Below are 24,231 nucleotides of genomic sequence, written 5' to 3' on the forward strand. Positions count from 1 at the left end.
CTGTAAAAATATTTTTTGAGATTTAACTAGTCTGGAAATAACGAAGTGCAAATATGATAATTTGCCGACTCCATAAAAGCCTAAAATCTAAGGCAGAGATCAATCAATGACACGTGTACGGTGTGAGAGAGGGTGGTAGCGTTTAACAATAGAGTTGGACAGAAGTAAAACTTTTGACAACCTCAATTATTTCCCTTTTCTAATAATTGAAAAGGAAAAACTTTCATAAATAGACCTATTTTTTACTCATAATTTCAGATTAATACTCACTTTATGTCAATCCCAAAAAAGAGCCCTATCCTTATATATAAATTGACAAAACTAAATCCATTGTTTCCTTATCCAATTATCTTAGGATGATTATGCAGTTTTTAGAATTTCACATGAAAGATGAGACCTCATATAAAAGTCGTCCCCCAAATAAAAAGAGTTAGTTTACGGACACCAACTTGAAGGGGACATCTGAGTTGGCAATCGCTGAGAACTTGCGGGCCCCACTTAAAACTGTTCTGTGCGGTTGATTGGTGCAAGACCTGTTCTATTCCTGTCCAGCCAGCAGCAGCACCAAGGCAAAAACAGGTGTGTGATGAAGGGTCAGATTTACCATGATTAGACGGTTCCAAATCACGGGCTCCCCCGCACGTATCACAAAGACACACCCAGAAGGACACAGGACACGTAACTCCAATTCTTTTCTTGGAGAATCGCATTCGGTGGGACACGACACGGGTATTAAGTTGGTTGGAGTGTCCCTGTGACATATCCCACGTACATGTGGGCAGCATGGTCATGTCCATCACAACATTCACAGCCATGTGTTACCTGGCAGAAACGATGCAAGGATGGCAGAAAATGATGGTGATCCCCACCACCATAACCATAAGTAGGCTGCATCCTTGGTTTGGATGCGCTTTGTTACCACTCTGCCCCACTTCCTGACAACAGCCCCCACACCCTCTTAATATCTTGTCATCTTCCAAATCCTAACTCCCCTCTGAATCTAGTTCTGTCAACTCTCTCTCTCTCTCTTTTTGATTCACCTCATTCCCATCTTTGTTTTTTTCCTTTTCACCCTTTCCTCAGGGAATTCTATATTGATTTCTGCGCTTATCGCCGTAATTCTTCTCCTCCTTAGCTCCCTGATCCAGTTTTCCATCACCCATCTTGGCAAATTGGAGTTATAAAGTGATGGGGATGGTTTGTGGTGTGTATATGGGAAAATTGGGGTTGTGGGTACTCTGAATTATGATTTGATCTTGGTGGGTGGTTGATCTGGGATCGGAGTTTCCTGCGATGGGGCACTCGAAGAAGGAGAGCGCGCGGGTTCCCGGGATGAGGAAGGACCCTTATGAGGTTCTTGGCGTCTCCAGAGATGCTTCTGAGCAGGAAATCAAGATTGCTTACAGGAAATTAGCACTCAAGTTGGTTCTTTTCACCTTGGTTCTAAGAAACGTTTTTTTTTTTTTGCTCTTTTCAAGGTGATGGTTTTCGGCGGATGAAGATATGTTCATCATTGGTCCGATTTTATGTTATGTTTTGGCTTCTGGTTGAAGCAGTTTTTGTGTGGCTAATGGTTGTGATTGTGCTAAATATTTCTTCACTTATCAGTAGACAAGTCCACGGGCCTTTTTCTTTTCTCCTTTGCACTTGATCCAACAAAGAGGTTCCCAATTTTTTGTTTCTATTATAGAAGGTTGTATTCCAAATTCCCCTGCTTCTTGGAGTACAGATTCCCCTTCTAGTTCTTGAGCTAATAAATTCAGATTCCGGATAGTCCCCTCTTTCCCAGATTTGATCCTGACCAACCACTGTTGGTTATCTTTATTATGTTTAATAAGTGTCGTTAGATGATAGCACAAACTTGCTATGAGATCTGTAGATGTGGAAAGGTTGAAAAGTTGAACCAATGATGATTGCGTTGATAAAAAGGAAAGGGTGAGGAAGTACTCAGGATTTCAATCGGAAATGAGGTAGTAGTATTTTCATATGCAAAATAATTTCTAGCGGAGTTGTGACCACTGTGAGTTCATAAAGAACATCACTACCGGATTAAGGTAAATGAAATTCAGTTTGCTGCTGTTTTACGTGAGAATGAAGCTCGATTTCCACGCGGTCATGATTTTTTGTTTCAACATGCATCATCCATATTCCACACACACATATACACAAAGGAAAATGACCTTTTTAAATAATTATCTATACTATTTCTTGGTATGGATTCGGAATTTGACGAGATTTTTAATTCGAGAACTTTTTTCCTCCTATGTTTGGGATTGTGTAAAGTTCTTCCTTATTCTAGGGATCTGCTTGGAGTTGTTCCTTGAGAGTGCTTCTTTTGTGCATTTTACACTTCTGAGTATTGAATTCACTAGTGATGTCTTACTTCTCTGCAGGTATCACCCTGACAAAAATACAGGCAACCCTGAAGCCGCAGAACATTTTAAGGATGTTGCTTACTCCTATAGCATTTTATCAGATCCGGAGAAAAAGAGAATATATGACAGTTCTGGATTTGAGGTAATATTCAAGTACAGTTTCTTCATAGCGAGATTATTGGTCAAAAACATTGAATTCACATGAGGACCTTTCCATGGTTGCCTTCATAGTCACCTATATCATGAAAGAACTACAGCAAAGAGAAGAAAACGTCTTCTGTGTATTTTCATTGATTTCTGCAATAGCCAAGAAGGCTATTTATAGCCATACATAATACAACTGTTTACAAGAGTTAACATATATTGAAATAACGATAACACTACAATTGTCATTTTTGATAATGATTATAAAAAACTATAATCATCAAGCTTCAATAGGACTTTTCATGTGCTGGTATAATCTGGACACAGGAGTCTAGAAGGAGTTCATTGTGTTTTGAAGTATTATGAGTATAGGAATCTATCGTATCCTTATCATGCCCCTGCGAGCTCAACGTGGGGTCAACGATGTTGAGCTTGTCACGAAAAAAGATGAACCTTGAGAACGGAAGAGGCTTCGTGAGCCCATCAGCCAGTTGGTCAGATGAGGAGAGAAATTGAACTTGGATATGACCCTTTTGCACATGATCCCGTACGAAGTGAAAGTCGATTTCAACATGTTTAGTGCAAGCATGAAAGACTGGATTTGCAGCAAGATAAAGTGCACCAATATTATCACACCAAAGTATGGGTGGCGAAGAGGGGGCGCGACCAAGATCGATCAAGAGAGACTGTAGCCAGAGAAGCTCTGACGCAACGCAGGCTAGCGACTTGTATCCAGCTTCAGTGCTAGAGCGAGCTACGGTCCTTTGCTTGTGGGAAGACCAAGAGATCAGATTATTTTCCAGAAACACAGCAAAACCACTTGTGGATTTGCGGTCATCAAGACTCCCGGCCCGGTCAACATCGGAATAGGCTGTGAGTTGAAACGAGGAGGACCGTGAGAAAAAGAGACCATGTTGAATGGTGTTTTTGACATACCGAAGAATATGCTTGACTGCCGACCAGTGAGTCACCGTGGGATGATATATAAATTGACACACCTTGTTGACGACAAAGGCAATATCAGGCCCAGTGATGGTAAGATACTGAAGGTTGCCAACTATATTCCGATATAGTGTTGGGTCATGGAATGCGGAGGCATCATCTTTAAGTAGCCGAGTAATGGAGCTCAGGGGAGTGGAGACGGGCTTCGCATCCGCCATAGAAGCACGACGAAGGAGATTCAAGGCATAAGTACGTTGTCACAAATGAAGACCTGAGGAAGCGTAAAGCACTTCAATGCCAAGAAATAGTTTAGACGCCCAAGGTCTTTGACGGAGAAGGCACGACTAAGATGTTGAATTAACTTGTTGATGGCATTGTGTGAACTTCCTGTAATTATGATGTCATCAACGTAGACGACAACATACATAACCAAAGCACGGTCCCGAAAGACAAACAGAGAAGCGTCAGAGAGAGACATATGGAATCCGCATGACTGAAGATAAGAGCTGAGGAGGTGATACCAGGCACGCGGAGCCTATTTGAGACCATACAAAGCACGATCCAGCTTACAAACATAATGAGGATGAGAATTGTCTTCAAAACCGGGAGGTTGTGCCATATAAACATCTTATGAGAGATGACCGTTGAGGACGGCATTGTTAAAATCCAATTGATGTAGAGACCATGCGAACGAGACCGCAAGGGCAATGACCACATGGATGGTGGTAGGTTTTATCGCGGGGCTGAAAGTCTCAGAAAAATCAATACCTGCTTCTTAATGAAATCCCTTGTCAACAAGTCGAGCTTTGTATCGAGCAACAAAGCCATCAGCATGATGTTTAATCCAAAAGACCCATTTGGAGCCAACAACATTATATTGAGGAAGATGAGGAACAAGGTGCCACGTGTGATTGAGCTGTAAAGCATTAAATTCTTCTTGCATGGTTGAGCGCCACTTAGGATCAAGATTGGCCTGTTTGAAAGAGGTGGGTTCAGGTGTGAGTAAAATCGGGCTAAAGAGGGCAAGTGAAATTGGGTAGCGAGAGAAATATAAGGTACGTGGTTTAACGGAGTTGATCATGGACCGAGTAACCATAGGATGAACATGATCAGGGGGGCAATTTAGAAAGGGTTCGGGAGAGTCAATGCTAAGTAGAGATGGAGGTTGTGGGGCTAGTACAGGGAGGCCAGCATTAGGTATGGGATTCATACCATTAGTGGGGGACAAAGGATGAAGAGAGGAATCTGGTGGAGGCGGTGGTTTAGAAGCTGGCAAGGGTAGGGAATCCGGAGGAGGAAGAATAATGGGAGGAGAGAGACCCCAGGCAGAGAAGGAAGGTGAATGGGAGCAGGGTTCTGAAAGTACAGGTCCAAGAGTGGACTCATCAAAGTAAACATGGATGGAGACATAGGTGCGGTTACAAGACCGATCAAGACATAGATAGCCCTTGTGGCGATAGGCATATCTAAGAAAGATGCAGGGGATGGTCTTGGGGTGAAATTTGGTGGTGAGATATGGTGTAAACAGGGGTAGTAGCGGGCACCAAAAACACGAAGATGATCATAGGTAGGTGATTTATTAAAAAGTAGCTCGTGAGGAGTTTTACAATGAAGGACTAAGGTAGGGAGACAGTTAATGATATAGACAGCAGTACGAAAAGCGTCGACCCAGAAAGAGTGTGGCAAAGACGACGAATAAAATAGGCTCAGTCCGGTTTCAACGACATGTCGATGTTTCCGTTCAACGAGACCATTTTGCTTGGGAGTGTGCGAGCATGAAAACCGATGTAGTATGCCATGGTCTCGTAAGAAGTTTTCAAACTCATAACTGGTGAACTCTCCTCCATTATCAGACTGAAAGGTGCGGATGGAGGTTTGTAGTTGCTTTTCAATAACGAACTTAAAGGCTTTGAAGCATTCAAAAACTTGTGACTTAGTGCGCAAAGGAAAAAGCCATGAAAACCGAGAAAAATCATCAACAATAAGAAGATAAAAGCGAAAATCTTCACGTGAGTTGACTGGAGCGGGTTCCCAGACATCGGCATGAAGAAGTTCGAGGGAAGATTTTGTGGATGAAGTCGAGTATCCAAAAGGCAGTTTATGAGCCTTGCCAATAAGGCAACTTTCACATACTTTTATTTTGTTATTTTTATTAATGAAAATAACATGACTGGAATGTAAATGAGAGATAATCTTCTTGTTTGCATGACCGAGACGTTTGTGCCAAATGTCAAATGAGGCTACTCTGCTTGTATATGTCTCCACCTGTGTATGGGGATCTAGTTTAATTGGGTAGAGCCCCGCGTGAGATTTCGGTCCCCGTAGACGAATCTTACGTGTCTGACGATCCTTGATAAGAAATTCAAAGAGAGTGAATTAAAAAATATAGTCATTATCTTCAGTATATTTTCCCACAGATAAAAGATTCTTCGTAATAGCCGAAACATGAAGAACATCTTTTAGGCGAAAAGTGGAGCCTTGAGAACTCAAAATACGATTACCAGTGTGGGAGATAGAGAGCATCTTACCATTACCCACCATAACCTGCTCACAACCATGATATTGTGATTTTTGAGAAAATTGTTGATCATCCATGGTTAGATGATTTGTAACACAAGTATCAGGATACCATTAATCATCATTAGATTGCTGAAGAGTCATGGCTGAAAAGGCTTTAGAAATGTCCCAGTAGGTTTTAGCAGTGTGTTCTCGTTTTTCGCAAAATTGACAGGTTATGGTGCCATGCCCGCCTTGATAACCGGGGTTGTTATTATTGGTCGTGTTGGGAGAGGGACTTCTTCCTTGACCCCTCCTACGACCTCTATTAAAATTACAGCCTCGGCCCTGACCTCTAAAAGTGGTGAAGGCCGTTTGCTGCGATTCAGATGTTTCAAGAATCTTGATATGAGATAAAAGAACACATTTTTCTTTATTGAGAAGCAGATCATATAAATCCGTAAAGGAGTATGATACTGAATTGGTTATGAAAGATGTCACAAAGCTCTCATATTCATAAGGTAGACCGTTCAACGTAATTTGGATTAATTCTTCATCGTCTACGGGGTGATTTGCCGCGGCGAGTGAGTTGGCTAGAAATTTAATGCGATCCAAGTAGGACAGCATATTCAGACTTTCTTTCTTAATGAAAGTTAAGTCTTTCTTCAAAATCATGAGTCTTAAAGGAGATTGAGACTCGTATGATTTTTCTAAAGTAAGCCAAGCCTCACGTGTTGTTTTGGTTCTTATAATTTGACCATGAACAGTTTCTGAAACGGTAGCTTTTATCCAACTAAGTGTCAATTGGTCGGAGCGAGTCCAAATAGGATAACTTGGATTCTTTGTCTTACCTCCGTCTGGCGCGGCAATAAAAAGCTCTGGCTGAGGAGATGACCCATCAACAAATTTGAGGTCCTGACTAATCATGACGTACTCTAGCTGAGATCTCCACAACAAATAATTGTCCCGATTAAGCTTAATCGAGATGAGGCTTGCAATAGCGTTCCACTGGGTCATAGGGCAGGAAAGAGACGACGATGAGGCCATGTCAAGCTCGATGGAGAGTCGTGGCTCTGATACCATGAAAGAACTACAACAGAGAGAAGAAAACATCTTCTGTGTATTTTCATTGATTTCTGCAATAGCCAAGAAGGCTATTTATAGCCATACAGAATACAACTGTTTACAAGAGTTAACATATATTGAAATAACGTAACACTACAATTGTCGTTTTTTATAATGATTATAAAAAAAGATAATCATCAAGCTTCAATAGGACTCTTCATCAATCAGACTCTTCATGTGCTGGTATAATCTGGACACAGGAGTCTGGAAGGAGTTCATTGTGTTTTAAAGTATTATGAGTATAGGAATCTATCATATCCTTATCATATCATTCAAGGTAATTTCTCGGCGAGGGTTTTTCCTAGAGATATTTTCAAAAAGTGATTTTTCTCGGAAAAAATCTTGGGAAAATCTCGGAAGCTATAAAAATTGGAAAAAGCATAATGAATAATAAAAAAGACAAGAACAGTAGTTTTTGTTGTGTTTTTATTACAAAAATATAAGGAAACAACTACAAAAGCTTTTAAAATATAAAAGAAACAAAAAAAGATACTTAAAATATTTAAAAATTATGTTTTTGAATATATATCTCGGGAAAATATCATGATATTTTTTATTCTGAAAATATTTTGAAAATCTCAGAAATATCAGCTGACCTTGAAATATCAATAATATCACTATATTTTCAAAATATCGCAGTATTGGTGCCAATTGATAATTTTGCTATTGTTGGAACTGCGCTGCTGCAATCTGTTGGTATACTTGTTTTACTGTATGGTAAGAATGTTATGGTAACATTATTTTCAAAGTAGTATCTGATATAGAATGAACATATGAATTTTCCCTGATTAGGGAGTGAATTGAACTTTAAGAACATGATTTGGTTATATTGATAAATAAGCATGTCATATATTCAACTTCTAGGAAAAATAGTTCTCATAACTTAATGCATGGTCCATGATCCTTTTCCTTTTTTCCTTCTATAGTTAATGCAGTAGACAGGAACCCAATTTTTTTATTTACATGCTACATTCCTAATTTTTGTGCATCTGAGAGTATGGTGCCTTTCTGAGTTTTTGTAAGGCATGCTATTAAGCCAATCAATTCAGATTGCACATTCTACTCTTCTCAAATTTGATAGTGACCACCAGAATTTGATAACTAATGTTGGGTTGTCCTTAAGTTAAGAAGTGGTGCTAATTGATAGAGCAAACCTTCCATGTGGTATGTAGATCTGGAAAGGTTGCAATTTTCTTGGCTGTTCTGTTACAGAAATGCTATTTAGCATATATCTTACAGCACCATGTCTTCAATTCAATGAAAATTCACCTGTTTAAACTGTCCTTTTTGTGGAATGGTACTCTTTTTGGCAAAGGTTGATGCTAATTTGTGCTCAGAATTACTTAAACTGGTGATAGAATCAGTGATGCATCAAGCAGTCCTTGATGAAAATGGTTTGTCTTGCTTTGGAAAGCTTTCCTATAAATTCAAAACTAAATAGAAATGTTGCCTTTGTAATAAATAGGCATTTTTTGTCTAGTTATGCTGTTTTCTAGTGGATCTTTGACCTTCATCTTTGTGATTAAGATCTACTGGGTTGAAATATTTAAACTCAAGTATTTATAGGTGTATCTTACTTTTCATATCATATATTGGATTGATACTAAACTTTGCTACCTTTTTTATTGGATTTGTTATGCCATTATTTTGAGGCGAGTTTTTATTTGATAACCAAAAAATAAAATAACTTGTATTAGAATGATCAATCCAAGTACAAATTAATGAACATTATTTCTCAGCCATCAACATTCCTGAGTACTATCATCATTATGATGATAAAAGTCATGGTTAGTTCCGAAATGATCCTAAACAGCATCAAAGAAAAGAATCACATGTGATATGCTTTGTAGGCTCTCATCTGGTAACAGATTATGAGTTCATTTATTGCATAAGTGCATCCATCCTGGAACCTACAAGTTTTTTAATCAATTCAAGTCATATATAAAAATCAGTGTCCTTTAGTTTCTTATCTTTGCATGTGAGACAAAGTATTCAGCTTCTATGACCTTTATCACTATATGCAAGTTCTTAAACATATAAGCATGTTCACTTGCATGAAAATTATGTGATGAGATAAGGCATTGAGAAATGTTTATACATAATTCAGCCGGATATGCAGCCCTACTAATCTACTGGACCTCCTTACATATCCATACAAAACATACATTCCCATAGCCCTTAATTCTTATCAGCAGTGCTGGCTATATGCAGGGGCGTAGCTAGGATTCATGTGAGGGGGGGGGGGGGGGGGCAAACAGGGGTGTAGCAAAAAAAAAATTTGGTGTGATAGTCTGGGGTTCGGAGCCAGCGCCCCCGAAAATTTTTTTTTGAGATAAAATAAAAAATGGCTACAATTATTAATAAAAATCTATTTCATATGGACAAATCAAACTATTTGCTGCAGTCAGGGCTGGGCTGGGCTACAAAAATGGATAAAAATCTATTTCATATGGAATCAGGGCTGGGCATTTTAATTTTTAATTTTTTAACTGGGCCGGGAGGCAGGACTGGGCTACAGCCCCGTTCTGCCCCCCCCAGCTCCGCCTATGGCTATATGTTTGTGCAGTTGCTAAAGGGCTTACGTTGGTCCATTATTTAATGGCTCCTGGAACTCAACATATAAACCATGATGCATAGCTCTACACCAGTTTGTGAATTTAAGCAGTGATATATGTGAAGCTAAATACATAACCTGTGTTTGTGTCGGAGGAAGATGCCTATTTCTCATATAACTAGCTGATTAAGATGGATGTCCATGGGCGTTGAATGAAGTAGCTAGATGCTTAGGTCATGCTATTCGAAATTTCTAATCCCACAATGGCTATTCACCAGCTTGACTATCTCAAAGAACCAGAGAGAGAGAGATGCATGTCCTTGGATTAGTGAGCTGGCATGGCAATTCTTGAATATCCACATGGTTCCAGGGAAATACTTTTGTCAATGCTTATGGTCTGGCACAAACGTGACTTGAGAATCTCATAATTGATTCCATTCTGGAGATGAGTGAACATTTGCTACTCTCAATTGGGAATGTTTGTCAGATGTATCTGTCATTGGATAACTACATCTTTAACCCTGGATACAGGCATTAGAAGCCGATGGCATGGATATGGAGATTGACTTGTCAAACTTGGGAACTGTGAATACAATGTTTGCAGCATTGTTCAGGTAAAAAAAATCTTGATGAGCACTTTCTTCATATTATTTCTTTGCTATTGTAATCACTTCTGCAGTGTCTTACAGTAAGCTTGGTGTCCCCATAAAGACGACAATTTCAACAACCGTCCTTGAAGAAGCTCTTAGTGGCAATGTGAATATTCAGCCACTTCCTCTTGGAACTCCTGTCAGTGGCAAGGTGATGAACAGTTGCATGAAACTTGATCTGTTAAACATATTCCACATAATTAATGTGCAAATGGATGTGCTTTGGATCCTTTTCAGGTTGAAAAACAAGATGCCCATTTCTTTCGTATATCTATCAGTGAGCAACAGGCTAAGTCTGGTATTGCGGTCAGAGTCGTATCAAATGCGCAAAGCAAATTTAAGGTGATAAATTCCTCTGGCTTTAAATTTATTGCTACAATTCACGATTTCCTTCAGCATTATATAACATTAAGATGCTTCTTCATTTTTCCCCCAAGGAGTTTGGCATAGTGGGAGGAGGCCTTGGCTACTAGGCGGGTGGTCAGGGTTCCGTTCTCACAGACATCAGCTCCTTGCATTTAAGAAAAGACAAGGGTATTATGCCCCTTGCTCATGCCGAAGCAAGGTCTCTCCCTTGGGGAAAGGGGTGTGTCATGGGTTTGCACCATCGGGAAAGCGACCGTAAGTACGGCACGCATATTCAACACAACTAGGTCTCTGATCCCGAGGGTGGTTTCCCCGTTCCTCATGGGAAAAAAAGATGTTTCTTCATTTTTTATCTTCGCAAAGTGTTTGCATTAGTGTATGATTTCCTTGCTATTTAGTTTGATATTTGGTTTCATGCACTTGTACATCTGCAGTTCCTTTATTTTGAGAAGGAAGTTGGTGGAGGTTATGGACTTGCTTTACAGGTGACTGCTCAAATCCTTTCATTCACACAATTTGTATAAGTTTTAAGAGCTTATAAAGCTATTTTTTCTCCAGTGATAGCATTTTCAAAAAATATTTTTTCTGTTCTGCACTATTTTGTTTCATTCTTCTGTGACTTCATCACATTTCCATCTTCCATTTTTACCATATCAAACTGATGTACTAAACAACTTATACTCTCTTTAGTATTATGTTGTCTGATGATCTATTGTTAGTATGATTGGACGTAAGCACTACTTGCAGCAATCAATCGTGAAATCTCATACACACAAACAGAACCAACACACCAGGATGCATATTTCATTTGTTCAGAGATAGCTACATTCTAAGAAAAATATATGGAGCTATACTGCACACACTATATGTGGGAGGACACATGAGAATGAAAGGGCTTATTCTAGGATATTTTGAAACTTGATAGGCAATGAAACTATCAAGTCTGTTTTGGCACACTTGCCAGTTGGATTACTTCATTCAAAGCCTTAGGAAATCTGGATGCATCGTCTGTTGGTAAACGTTGCTGCTTGTGATACTTCTAGTTAAGCCTGTAGGTTACACTTGCATGCCAAAGAATTTTTTAACCAATGTACAGAAATTAAGAAACTTCTTCAGATATAATCATTTGGTTGAATGAACTGCATAATTAATTTGTTAACAGCATGCTTATTTGTTCAGGAGGACAGTGAAAAAACTGGCAAAGTTACATCTGCAGGGATGTATTTTCTTCGCTTTCAAGTCTACCGCATGGACTCAACTATGAATACGGTATATGCTCTGCCCTTTATCATCCTCTTTGTCTTTCTTATAGGGCACCAAGCATCCATAATGGTTTATAATCCAAAGTTTTCTGTTACAGCTGGCAATGGCCAAAGACCCTGAAGTTGCATTCTTTAAGAAATTGGATGGCCTTTGTCCTTGTGAAATGTCTGAACTTAAGGGAGGAGATCACGTATTTGCAGTTTATGGTATCATATTTGACTGATTCTTCTCACATTTCTCTTTTTTATGTGCAAATTCATGTGAACTCTGTCCTCATTATTCCTGCTGATTCTTTAGGTGACAACTTCTTCAAGAGTGCAAGCTATACCATTGAGGCTGTATGTGCAGAGTCATTTGAGGAGACAAGTATGAAGCTCAAGGAATTAGAAGCTAATCTCCTTGCAAAGCGGGATGAACTGCACCAGTTTGAGAAGGAGTACAAAAAGGTGCAAGAACTTCTTAATGAAAACTCTGTTTTGCAGTGTTAACTGTATCTTATACATGCCCAACATGTTGGTTTTCTTTATAGGCTCTGGTGCATTATCAAGAGGTGATGAGGCGGTACGCTGAGGAGAAGAAAAATGTAATTTATTTTCCTGTACATTGAAACCTGATGCATGGGAGTTTGCCAATAGCCTGTTGAAACACAGCCATCTGCAGCGAGACTTGGTTATCTTCTGGATGACAGTCTAGGCCTAAAACAAAAGCTGCTCTCGATGCAGGACAGTGCTTGGTTTGGTTGATGATTGGCTATTCTGGATATGGTGTATTAGTGCCTTCAGTTTCACCAGAATTGTCTCAGCTTATTGATGGACTGGACAAAACTTAATCTGTCTGCATTTCTTATGTTTAGTTTTAAACATTGTTTGAGATTAGCCTTTGCTGGTGTAGGTTGACGAACTGCTTAAGTGCCGCGATGGCATTCACTCATTATTCTCCACAGGCAGAGGAACCAAATTGTCAAGCAGCCACGGCAGCAGCAGTAGCAAACATCTGAATGATGATTCCAAAAGAGAAGATGCAACAAGGGAACCTTGCTCAGATGGAAAAGACAAGAGCAGCAAAAAGAAGTGGTACAACCTCCGCGCGGCACTTTTTCAAGCCAACCGAGCACAGCATCACTGTAAGGACTCAAAATAAATGAAACAGTCAAAGGTTGTATCCTCAGTCTCCTTGTCTATAATGGTCAGCATCACCATGAATCCATTATTCTTTCCATCTTCTAAAATTTGGCTTTTAGTTCACCTAGCGTCTGTTCAGTCTGGATAGAGAAAATCAGCAATGACTTTCGTTATACTTCATTGAAAATTTCTACTTGTATCAAAGACAACACCAGTATATGTTCTTAAGGCGTCCAGTTATGAGTGTTATCAATAAGAGTGTGTGTGTGTGAGAGAGAGGGAGAGAGAGAGGTGATGCACTTAGTAATGACTGGTCATGAGTAGTCATTTCTTTATTTCATTTACCACAGAGAGGTGAGCATCAACTACCGACAATGATGGCAGTGCAATAACTAGCACATGGATCTGATTTCCATGAAAGAAAAGGGAAACCAACTCATTGATGAGTAACATTGTCACAGGCTGCACCCCCTAAAGTAAGCTACTACAGAGTGGAGTGGTGGAACGGTTGCATGGCAACACGTTGTAATCACCCCAACTTAACCTTCCTAAATAAATTATTAGCTCGAAGCCATCTTAGAGGATGCACTTGGCAATCTCAATAATTAAAGCACTTTCACTTTTCCAACTCCCTGTCTGCCGGTTTGCAGTTTCCTTGCTGCATCACACAATATTTTAGAGCATCATATGAACTTGTACAAGACAGACGAAGTTAAAGCTAGAATCGTTGGCGTTTATAGCAGATATTGGATGCCTTAATTTGATGAAGCCAAGTTTTTGGTCAAAATACTATGAGTCAAAAACTTGAGGCTAGTGGAAGTCAGCAACTCTTAAACCAGTTGAAATTTTAAGAGGTATGAGCCAAGCCAGGTGGGAGAACAATTTCGGCGACAGAACCGAGCAAAGCTGCATTCGGCTTGAGTTGCTAAGCAAACTTACGAGGACTATCTTTTGCAAGAGGTACTCACTGTTTTCTCATATCGGGATAACATCTCTAAAAGCAGCTAGCCTCCCACTTATCCAGATTTTTAAACTATATATATACCAGTGCGCCAAGGGTTCACCACCCAGCTCATCAATGCTCCAAGGGTGTGGACTGACTTTTTCACACACATGTATATAATCCATCTCACCACCGCCACTACCACCCACCATCACCCACCTCTCTAAAAATCGCACAAGCTCCACCACCACCACACCATGATGATTTTCCACCATCACCCACCTCTCGAAAAACCGTCATCACCACTATCTATCACCACCTCCCAGAAAACGGTGCCGAAAAAGCTCCACCGCCACCACCCCCACGATGATTTTTCACCACCACTATCCATCTCACCACCACCACCCACCTCCTGAAAAACTGTGCCGAAGAAGCTCCACCGCCACCCCCTCCTTCGCTCTCTCATCTTTTTAAGATCTTCCATTTTATTTTTCTCATGCTACCCAAACAAGGAAAAAAATTTCATTTTAGAAAATATATCATATCAAAACTTCTCATAACAAAAGTTTTTTTTTTTTCTTACAAGAGTTTTTCTTGCTTCCAAACGTGCCATTAGGGAAATGAATCGGGAAACAACTGAGAAACACATGGGAAATGTCTAAGTAATATAATAAATTAGTGAAACAAAAAATAAAAATTATGTATCCCACAAAAAGGAAATGCTTGAAAAACACATGGGAAACGTGATGAGAAACTCATAAAGAATTGTTTAAAACAGTATGGGAAATGTGTTTCCCATAACATAGGTAACACGTTTCCTGGAATATGAGAAACACATTTCTCATGATTTTTTTGGCATTTCCCAAACATTTAAAAAATACAGTGATTCCCATTTCCAAAATGGTTTCCCGAGAAACACGTTTTCCACTCTCTTACAGTGTTTCTGGTAACCCTGGGTCGGCTGAACCCAATGTCTTACTGAAACTTACTAGAGTAAGTTGTAGGGTACATCCTCAAACAATTGGTGATATTTTCAATTCTCAAAATTATGCCAAAAGTGTCACATTTTATAAATATCGCCTATTTTGAATTTTATGCATTTTTATCATTAATGTAATTAAAACACTTTGCAAAAAAAAATATAGTATTCATTTTTTTGTTTAGATCTTATACATTATACATTATACATATGCCAATATTTTCTTGAGCTCTCCCTACCCCTAAAAAGAACTAGAATTTATAAATTATCATAAGTTTTCCCTGGCTGATATTTTCCCAAGAACGAGATTTGTGTGACCATCAAAGTTTGTAATTCATCAATTTCCAAGCAATATAGTCCCCATGATTTCATGAAGTTGTATGGGTCAATTCCCCAATCCAAACAAAGTTTTCTACTGAAGGGTGGTGTATTATCGACTCAAAGAAGCACTAGAACAAAGCAACAAAGAATTGCAAACTTTATAAATCACTCTTCATATACAAAAAAAAAAAAAGAGATTTTTTTTTTTAAAATCAAGAAAAATGATTTCTGAGGCAGTCTTGTACAATATAACCCATGTTTGATGGGATGCGACTAATGGTCAAGGGTTTTACCAACTGGTCGGTGATGAAAGGGTTTTCTCTTGGATTATCCAAAAACATTATCATCATATTATATATCGGGTATAACGGTGATTTAGGAGAAAAAAGAGCATTTTTTAATAATTATAATGTTAATATTTTTATGATAAAATTCCCGGATGAAGTAGGTAATCTCTGGGTGGGGTCACCGACACCCAAGCTCTTACAGAACCCACGAGTAGTGAAAGGCCCAGTGGGAGTCTAAAGGGGTCAGCACCTTTTCCCTAAGCCCAGTATACAATGTTAATCTTAAAACCCATAAACGCTCCACACTAAGGGTTCCCACGGTTAGGGTTTGGTTCGGACCCACATAGAACCAAACTTGGACCCAATTTTCGGGTATGGTATCAGGTCCAGGTCCAGGTCCAGACCTGAGTCTAATCAGGGTCTACTATAAAAGAAACCATACTTGGACCCAATAAGAACTACATGAACAAAGCCAGGACCATACCCAGTAAAATAATATTTTTTTATCATTTTTGCATTGAAAAATTGCTGGTCTTAATCGGAACTCGGGTTGGGCACGGGTTTGGTATAAATTTTCACAAATTATACCCGGATCCATGTATTAATCAGACCTTCTTCGGGTCCAGACTCGGTTTTACCCGGACCCTAAAGTGTTTGGTTCAATTTAGGTCCGGGTAAACCCGACCCGTTGACACCCTTACTCCACACACCTGGCTATGTGGATTTGTTTAAGGCCTTCAAGTCGAAGGATGTCACAAGTTCGCACTTAGGTCGTGTATCACTTGCTACAAGGTCAAAGCTAACAGAAAATTAACAGATCTGGTTCGGACTCACATGTGTCTGAACCAGATTCCACAGGTTGGCTCTTACTTGGCCAGTAATAGGTTGGTTGAACTATAATGATATTTTTTCTCCTCGCTAAAAAAAAATGGTGTATCTTTTTTGGTGTTGAGTAAACTAAGTAGGGGAGTCAATGGGTGGAAACTGGTTGGACCCATGTGAGTTCAAACCCGGATCTATTTTTGAAGTGTGGGTATTGGGTCCAAACCCAGGTCCTATCAAGTCCGCTATAAGAAAAACCATACTCGGGTCCTATAAGAATTACACGAACCAGACCCGGTCTGTACCTGATAAAGTAATATTTTTTATATTATTTAATCACCGGTTTTAATCTGAAATTGAGTCGGACCCGGGTCTAGTATGAAATTTCACAAACCATACCAGGCCCCATATACTAATCGTGCCTTTCAGGTCCGATCCTGTTTCTATTCGGACCTCCTTTTTTATCACCAAACCCTGACCTTATAGGGTTTGGGTTTGGTAAGAGTTGGGTCTGGGTCTACAACCGTATAATCTCCCCCAAATATCCAAATAGAGCTGCCAATGGATCGAATCTAACCCATTTTCTCTACAAATTTTACTATGAGTCGGATCCAAAACGAACCGATTCCCTCTGATATACACACAGCTGCTTTTACTCGTAAAGCTTGTTGTTGACTCACCCGTTAAGGCCGTTATTGTCCAGATCCAAATCCAATCCGAAACCCAGACATACAGGATCCAATCCAGATGCACTCGAGTTTTTAAACGTTGCAAGACCCCTTCTCTCCTCCTTCGAGGAAGAGAGAGAGAGAGAGAGGGAAATTTCTGGGTCTCTTCCTGTTCGACGATCCTTCGCGCCAATTTCGTCGCTAAAAGGTGAAATCCTTCTTTCCGCTCTCCCCGTTTTTCCCCTTTTTCCATCTTTTACGTGAATTCCTCTATTTTATTCCTTAATGAATCGTCTTAGAAATTCTTATGGGAACAATCTCAATGATTCAATTCCTGGGAATCTTCATTTGGTTCCCTTTTAAAGATTATACAAACAAAAATAGAGGAAGAGTGAAAGAGAATTCGATTTCCGGCGTTGAATTTGTTCGTCTATGGTTTATCATGTTATTCTCTCCATTCTCCTTCTTCCGTCATCGTCATGGGAGCTTCTAGGGACCTTCTCTTTGCTATTTTTAATCTGGGTTCCTTTCGTTACTGCTTCTATGATCCGATCCTGGTTGCAGTCGTTTGAGTACTAACCAGTATAAAAGGCAACTCCCATATTCAAATTTTTGCCATCAGGATTTTGGGGTATATGGGTTTTTGGTATTTCATCGGTTTAGGGTTTTCCATTTTTATGAATAACGGGTTTTGAGGTCACTTTACAGTTTAATTTGATCCTGGGATTTGGTGGGTACAGCTGAATTTTGCGTTTTGGGGTCAGTGATGAGGTTTGGCTGTGGCTTACTGCCGAATCCTCGGTAGTGCTTCCTTTTGTTGTGTTCAATGTGGTCTTCTTTTGTGTTCAGTAGTCGGTGTTCGGACGATGGGGAATGGAGGAACTTTGATGTTTTGGGCTCGAACTCTTGGAAGGGTTTTTGTTTTGTAGCCTTCTTTTTGGTTTGATTTTTTTGAATTTATAACCTGAGGAAACCGCACCCTGCACGAAGACCTGGTCGCCTTGACTCAGCCTGCCATACATACAGTTGTGGTGCCGGCAGCGGACCCCTGCCCCGGGGCCTATGCTACACGTTGGCTTGCACAGAGGGGCGACCCTCATGGGAATCGAACCTTGACTGCCCGTCTAGCAGCCAAGGCCCACCTCACTATGCCACCCCCCCTGAATTTTGAATTTTGATGGGGGAAAGTTGATTAGCAAACTACTTTTAGACCGTAGTTCATTGTTGCTAGCTCGGTTGAGTTTACTGGTCGAGCTACTCTGCTGTTTGAAAGAGAAAAGTTCAGAATTTTTTATATTCTCCGACTTCTGAGATGGTTGATAAGAGGATACTTGACACAGAGGAAGAGGGGTCCAAAAGTCCTGTGCATTGTCTAAAACGTGCAAGGACCGCTCCTACACCATTGTAGGTCTAGCGGATACATGATTTTTTTTCTTGTTCTTTTGCTTCTCATACATCAATGTAGGGTTTGAACGTCTCTTTGTTTCTTTTGCAGTGCTCTAAACGAAACATGCCAGAAAATTTTTGAGTCTTTCATAAGGAAAGTGGTGAGTTTGATTATAATTCTGTTGTTGTTGACGTCTTAGTAGGACCATCTAAACCTTATAGGAGTTTAGATTGAAAGACATGCTTACCCTCTTTCTGGTTCATGACCCTGATGTGTGTTTAACTGGAGTAAGTTTTCACCAGTTCTGTTAAACCAGGATAAAATCCAAGGAACTTGGGTAATTGTTTTAATGTTGAGTGGACTAATCCTGATCATCTTATCTATAAGATTTTTCAGATTATGTCTCCTTTTCCCCTTTTAAGGAATACTCTTTTTCTTAGATAAAAAATAATGAGTCAGATTGTCAGAGTAGATTTTGAATGAGATTTGTATTTTTCTTCATCTGCCCCTTGGTTAAAATGATTTTCCGGAACTACCTGTCCTCATGTTGATTTGTTCTTCTCGTTTGTTATACGTTTATTCCTGTTGAGAAGTTTCTTACAGAATTCCTAAGGGTTTCAAGCTTCTGAATTGTGTTCTTTTACAATGTGTTTGTTTAGGTGCGAGAGGAGCTGGAACATAAGTTTGCGCCCTATAAACACCAAATTTACAGGTGAGATCATGAGAGATTTGTGCATACTTTCATTTGTTTCATATTTGTTAACAATACTTATAGTGCCCAACTCCTTTTTTGTTTTTCTTTTAAAGATTCTAAGTCTTACAAAATACTTGCTTCCGACACAAGGTCTTCCAAATCGTGTGTGTGTGTGTGTGTGTGTGTGTGTGTGTGTGAGAGAGAGAGAGAGAGAGAGAGAGAGAGAGAGAGAGAGAGAGATCTTGTTGTTGTGCATAAACCATCTCATGTGTTGTGGACACTCCATACTTGATATGAAAGCTGATAAGCTAGGGGTTTGAGAGAACCCCGGAAGTGATCTATGTAGCTTATATGTTCTGGGACAAATTGCTAATTATTAGCCCTTCGTGGTTGCTTTGTTGTAGGTTCCCAATAAGACAAATTGGGGCATCTGAAAGGAGAAGCTTACGGCTGCATTTTAAGGACAAATTATCTCTTCCAATATTCACTGGCAACAGGATCAAAATGGAGGGTGGAAAAGCCATTCAGATATTCATTCTTGATTCATCTGGAATGGTTATTACATGTGGACCTTTTTCTTCACTCAAGGTTGAAATCTGCATCCTTCGTGGAGATTTTTCAAGAGAGGGCCGAGAAGATTGGACGGAGGAAGAGTTTAGTACTAGTGTGCTGCATCAAAGGGATGGAAAAAGACCTCTGTTATTAGGAGACTTGGTTGTTTCTCTGAGGAATGGGGTCGGCACTGTTGGGGAGCTGAATATCACAGATAATTCCTGTGGATGCCAAGCCGGAAATTCAGGCTAGGAGCCAAAGTCCTGCCTGAAGGCTCTATTACCCAAAGAGTAAGAGAGGCAATATCTGAAGCCTTTCCTGTCAAAGATCACCGAGGAGAGTGTAAGTTTACTTCTACTCTTTCATCTGTTTATCATCAAAGTTTTCTTAATTGTTAAATGAGCTAGTCAATATCTGCCTGGCCGCCTTTTGTATAGCCATGGACTAAATCATTATTGATCCTTCAGTAAAGCTAAATATGCTACTATGATTGACCAACATGGGATGTTGATTTCATGTCGTTCCATACGAAGTGGGAAAAACAACTACAATATCAGTCAGCTCAATTAGCTTTTTCTCATCTTCTATTTCCTCTTTTTGATCACTATTTCTGCATTACTTAGCGAATGATTCACATTTACAACAATCTATTTATGTGCCTTGAATTCATGTGATTTTTACAGATTTTGACAACAGCATGATAATGGATTAGTTTTTTTTTTACCTTCTCTGTGCTTTATTATCCTTCTGTCTCCACATAAATGTCTGTATCTGATGCATGTCTCTAGACACTTGACCTTATTTTTTCTCTATCATTGGTCTTTTTTAAAAAAAAATTCACAGTTAACATTTCAATGGGTGAATGCAGCATACAAGAAGCATTATCCTCCAACACTAAATGATGAAATTTGGCGTCTGGAGGAATATTATGAAAGGTGTTATCTTCCACCAAAGACTGATGGATAAGGGGATTAACACTGTAGAAGAATTCCTGAGGCACTTGGTTGTGGATCCTGAGATGCTTCGAAATGTAAGAAACCACTCAAAGATACTTTTCTGAGGTTCAAAATGCACCTCTGTAGTCACTTGCATCTTACTAGATTGATTTATTTCTCATGCAAACAATTACTCAACTATGTAAAATTGCAGACTCTGAACATGACGAACAGGCAGTGGGAGTCAACTGTTCTTCATGCGAGGACATGCAATGTGAACAACGTTGTTTCTTTCTCTGTTCCTGTTGGACCCAAGGAGCAAGTTGTGCTTTTCTTCAACTCCATCTATGAAGTCATGGGAGCTTCTTTTGATGGACAGGTTCAATCTATACATGACCTTGACATTGGTCACAAGGTATTCTCTGCTTCATGGATTTACCAATATCCGATTCGACATAGAAGTAATGTCTCAGATTTGTTTTTCACGTTTTTTTTATATTCTCTCCTTTGTGCATGATTGGTCTGATGTAATAATGTACTTTCTGCTTTATGTAAAGAAAATTCATCTTGAATTAGACTGCTTGACAAAGATTGACAAATTAGAGACTTTCAACTATCTGCTGTTATATATTTCACTGATACTTTTTATTCGTCCATGAATTATGAAGTTTTGAACTCATCCTCCTCCTGTATTGAACTGTTTTCCATTGGCAGGCATTTTTGGAGAACCTCAAACAAGAAGTATACAGAAATTGGAAAAGCATAACTGAATCAGGGAAGCTAGCTGTGCTTGATGCAGTTCCTCATGCTAATCAATCCAATTATGGCCTACAAATCCCGAACATCCAAAAGACAATGGTTTTACCACATCCAGGTACAAGTTTACATAGTCTGAAAGCATGGTTAATGATCTATCTTGTTATGAATCTCCCTTTAGCTACTTTTCCCATTCAGTGCTTGTGAGTTGTGACTAAATTGAAAGTCAAATTCAAGTGCCTGTTTGGAGTTGCATGGAAGCACAGTTACAAATATTAAATTTAAATCACTTTTAAGGCTCTTGACTCAAAAATGGAAACTCCAAATCTTTTGTTTAAATTGAAAAAATCTAAAACAAAATTCTGAAAATATTCCTTAAATTCAAATTTTCAATTTGATTACTTTTATTATGACCCCCTATAGTTTTCCAAGAAAAAAAAGTTTTTTTGTTCTCCCAAGAAAAAACTTTCCCAATATTAGTTTGACGCCACCATTTGTAACTTAGATGGAACTCATTGTGAGTTGCGTGTTCAATCTTGTGAAATTCGGCACCAAACAGGTCAAATTTTGCACCGAATCAGGCAACTTGAACCCAATTGCATGTCTCCATGCCAGACTCTAGTAAAATCTCTTTTTCCTCAGACATTTGAATTGGAGATTTCAGTTGGGTCAAATAATCTGATTCCTTATAGTCAAGGTCAAATGCACAAGCTGTTTGATTCTGACCCTCCTCTCCATTCATATGAACTTGTAGATCAGTTGGATAAGGCGCCAAGGATCATCTACATAGCTGGTTCAAGTCATACAGAAACTGCATCAGCTAGGCCAACAAATGATCTACCTCAGCAATGCAATCTCATGTATGAGTAGCATTGTGAAGAAAATGCTGAATATGAAGATGACTCATATGCACTACAGCCCTTGTCCTCATCTGCCTGGCAACAGAGTGGAAACATGGTGTCTGAGTTTTTTCCTATGACTGACCCTTGGTAAGCAATTGAGTCCAAGAGAATTTTAAAAAAAAATTTAAATGAGGTCAAGAGTATGCATTTTCATGGCTGAGGTGATGACTCTGAGCTCCATTATCCTTCAACAGATCTTGCTTATGTGCCTAGGAACTACAGGCCGCTTTGGGGTGGCCGAAGGAGGCTGCTCTAATGTGGGTCATCATCATTACAAAGGATGTGGCTGCCAGAAAGTGGGACAGTGTCTTCAAATATTTGGACTGCTAATTTCCAGTCTTGTTCATATGTTATGTAGTTCATTTTAGTTTTTCCATGTATAGCTTTTAAATGGCCTAATTTGTGCAGGTGTACAGTAAGATTTAATGATAGTTTCCTGGTAGAAGTTGGGGTGAAACTTGATGGCATTGGTGGTTGTTTCCGGCACACCCACTATGTTTATCTTAATGTGGATCTCTCTTTTATCCTCTGATATTTGTATCTGTGCTAAAATGAGATTTTATACTTCTTAAAAAGTTTTTATTTCAAGTGAAAAAGAAAGCTTTTAAAGAACACTGACATTAAATAAAGAAAATGGAAAACTTAGGTGCTTAGGAATGTTGAGACTTGTGGGGGAATGAAAACCTACCCACTAAGGGCATGTTCGGCTGCTCCCAACCTATGTGATTTAGAATCTCATGAGATTTGAAATCTCATGAGAATCAAAATCATTTGATTTGGAGTCATGATATTTCATTTCTCATGTTCGGTTGGCTTGAGGAAAATAATCTCATACAAATGAGATTCATTTTCTTTTGTTTGGTTACTGTGACATGGATTCATTTTCTCATATTTTAAAAATTTGGATTATGGATTAGATCTAAAGGATCATAGATTGGATCAATGTGTTTTTTTTACTATGGTATCCAGCAAATTAGTGTGGTCGATTTCAGTAAAATTTCTATTACACCAATGACATAATCGAGTCAAATCTGGTATTGTACTCTTGATCCAAATCTAGCTTGAAGCCTACATCCATTCCCAATTAAACAAATTCTTTCTTTATTTTTTTACTTAACGAAATGGGGCTTGACGTATAACTAAGTATATTACATTCACGAGTCAAAAAAAGAAATGTGTATTAAATTTAATTTAGTTGACCGGTATTAAATAGATTCAGAATTTGGATCCAGTTTTGGATAAAGTGGCATACATTTAAACACAATTTGAGTTTAAAATAATGAAAAAACACCCCTCATGGCTCGCTTTTGTAGACAACAGATCCCCACTCTCAAGTGGGGATCTGGATCAGTCTAAGCTCTGACCTAGGACCAAACTAGATCCGACCCATATTATCATATCCAGGTAGTATACATTCAAATCCAGGCCACATTCTGAAAATATAAAATTCAATGAATCTATTCCGACGAAGGTTACCGGAAGCGCCCTTAGTAGTGGGGAAGTGCATTTCGGAAGTGTGAAATGTCACACTTTTGAAACGTGCTGATAAGCACGCTTCCAAATTTTGCTAAAGTGTGATTCTCCTTTTTTTTCGCTTCCCCCTCGCTTTCGGTTTGTTTCCTAGGTCACTTTTGGTTCGCTTCTTAGGTCGGTTTTGAGACTACTCTTGGTTCACTTCTAAGTCGTCCCATCTCCTTTTTTTTCGCTTCCCGCTTCCTAAAGTTTTGAAAATGCCTCTGCTTCCTGCTTTCGCTTTCTACTCCTGTTTCCTCGACTGACTGGCAACTCTGATTCAGACCCAGGTTGGAGTTGAGTATTACATGTCTAATCCAAATCATAATCAAGTCTAAAATAATAGAATTTTACACTTTTCAGCAGATCCAGCACTCCAGACAGATCATAACCAGATCTGAGTTCCAAACCCTTGAAAGCTGGATCCAGGGGGTCAA

At 39.2% G+C, this 24,231-nt stretch overlaps 2 protein-coding genes across 7 annotated transcripts; both read left to right on the forward strand.

The window, feature by feature from the left end:
- Positions 1-849: 849 nt before the first annotated feature.
- On the forward strand, positions 850-13,272 carry LOC149846135 (chaperone protein dnaJ 15-like). The gene is made up of 11 exons (XM_089996198.1): positions 850-1,421; positions 2,394-2,517; positions 10,168-10,250; positions 10,326-10,437; positions 10,524-10,628; positions 11,087-11,137; positions 11,832-11,921; positions 12,013-12,121; positions 12,213-12,361; positions 12,445-12,498; positions 12,807-13,272. The coding sequence occupies exons 1-11, from the start codon at positions 1,294-1,296 to the stop codon at positions 13,053-13,055; spliced, it is 1,254 nt and encodes a 417-aa protein (XP_089852324.1). The 5' UTR covers positions 850-1,293; the 3' UTR covers positions 13,056-13,272.
- A 3,912-nt stretch (positions 13,273-17,184) lies between these two features.
- On the forward strand, positions 17,185-22,857 carry LOC149846136 (calmodulin-binding protein 60 B-like). 6 transcript variants are annotated; one of them, XR_016430253.1, is made up of 9 exons: positions 17,185-17,264; positions 18,552-18,603; positions 19,103-19,155; positions 19,542-20,031; positions 20,558-20,719; positions 20,839-21,039; positions 21,339-21,498; positions 22,135-22,369; positions 22,477-22,857. XR_016430253.1 is itself a non-coding variant. In XM_089996199.1 (8 exons), exons 5-8 carry the CDS (start codon positions 20,588-20,590, stop codon positions 22,248-22,250), a joined length of 609 nt encoding a protein of 202 aa, XP_089852325.1. In that variant the 5' UTR covers positions 17,185-17,264; positions 18,552-18,603; positions 19,103-19,155; positions 19,542-20,031; positions 20,558-20,587; the 3' UTR covers positions 22,251-22,857. The 6 variants fall into 6 exon arrangements, 2 of the variants coding, with proteins under 2 accessions (XP_089852325.1, XP_089852326.1); XR_016430254.1 differs by lacking the exon at positions 17,185-17,264 and adding an exon at positions 17,762-18,460; XR_016430255.1 differs by lacking the exon at positions 17,185-17,264 and adding an exon at positions 17,762-18,460 and having other exon boundaries at positions 22,140-22,369.
- Positions 22,858-24,231: the final 1,374 nt, after the last annotated feature.

This window comes from Nuphar pumila, chromosome 2 (genome assembly GCF_984573655.1).
Source record: "Nuphar pumila chromosome 2, dmNupPumi1.hap1.1, whole genome shotgun sequence".
Classification (NCBI taxonomy): domain Eukaryota; kingdom Viridiplantae; phylum Streptophyta; class Magnoliopsida; order Nymphaeales; family Nymphaeaceae; genus Nuphar; species Nuphar pumila.

Excerpts from the sequence above, each read along its gene's own strand:
- LOC149846136 (XM_089996199.1), top strand. The coding sequence starts at position 20,588 with ATGATGAAATTTGGCGTCTGGAGGAATATTATGAAAGGTGTTATCTTC. Across the intron at positions 20,720-20,838 it reads ATCCTGAGATGCTTCGAAAT|ACTCTGAACATGACGAACAG; the intron begins GTAAGAAACCAC and ends GTAAAATTGCAG. Across the intron at positions 21,499-22,134 it reads AATGGTTTTACCACATCCAG|ATCAGTTGGATAAGGCGCCA; the intron begins GTACAAGTTTAC and ends ATGAACTTGTAG.
- LOC149846135 (XM_089996198.1), top strand. The coding sequence starts at position 1,294 with ATGGGGCACTCGAAGAAGGAGAGCGCGCGGGTTCCCGGGATGAGGAAG. Across the intron at positions 2,518-10,167 it reads ATGACAGTTCTGGATTTGAG|GCATTAGAAGCCGATGGCAT; the intron begins GTAATATTCAAG and ends CCCTGGATACAG. Across the intron at positions 10,438-10,523 it reads GAACTCCTGTCAGTGGCAAG|GTTGAAAAACAAGATGCCCA; the intron begins GTGATGAACAGT and ends GATCCTTTTCAG.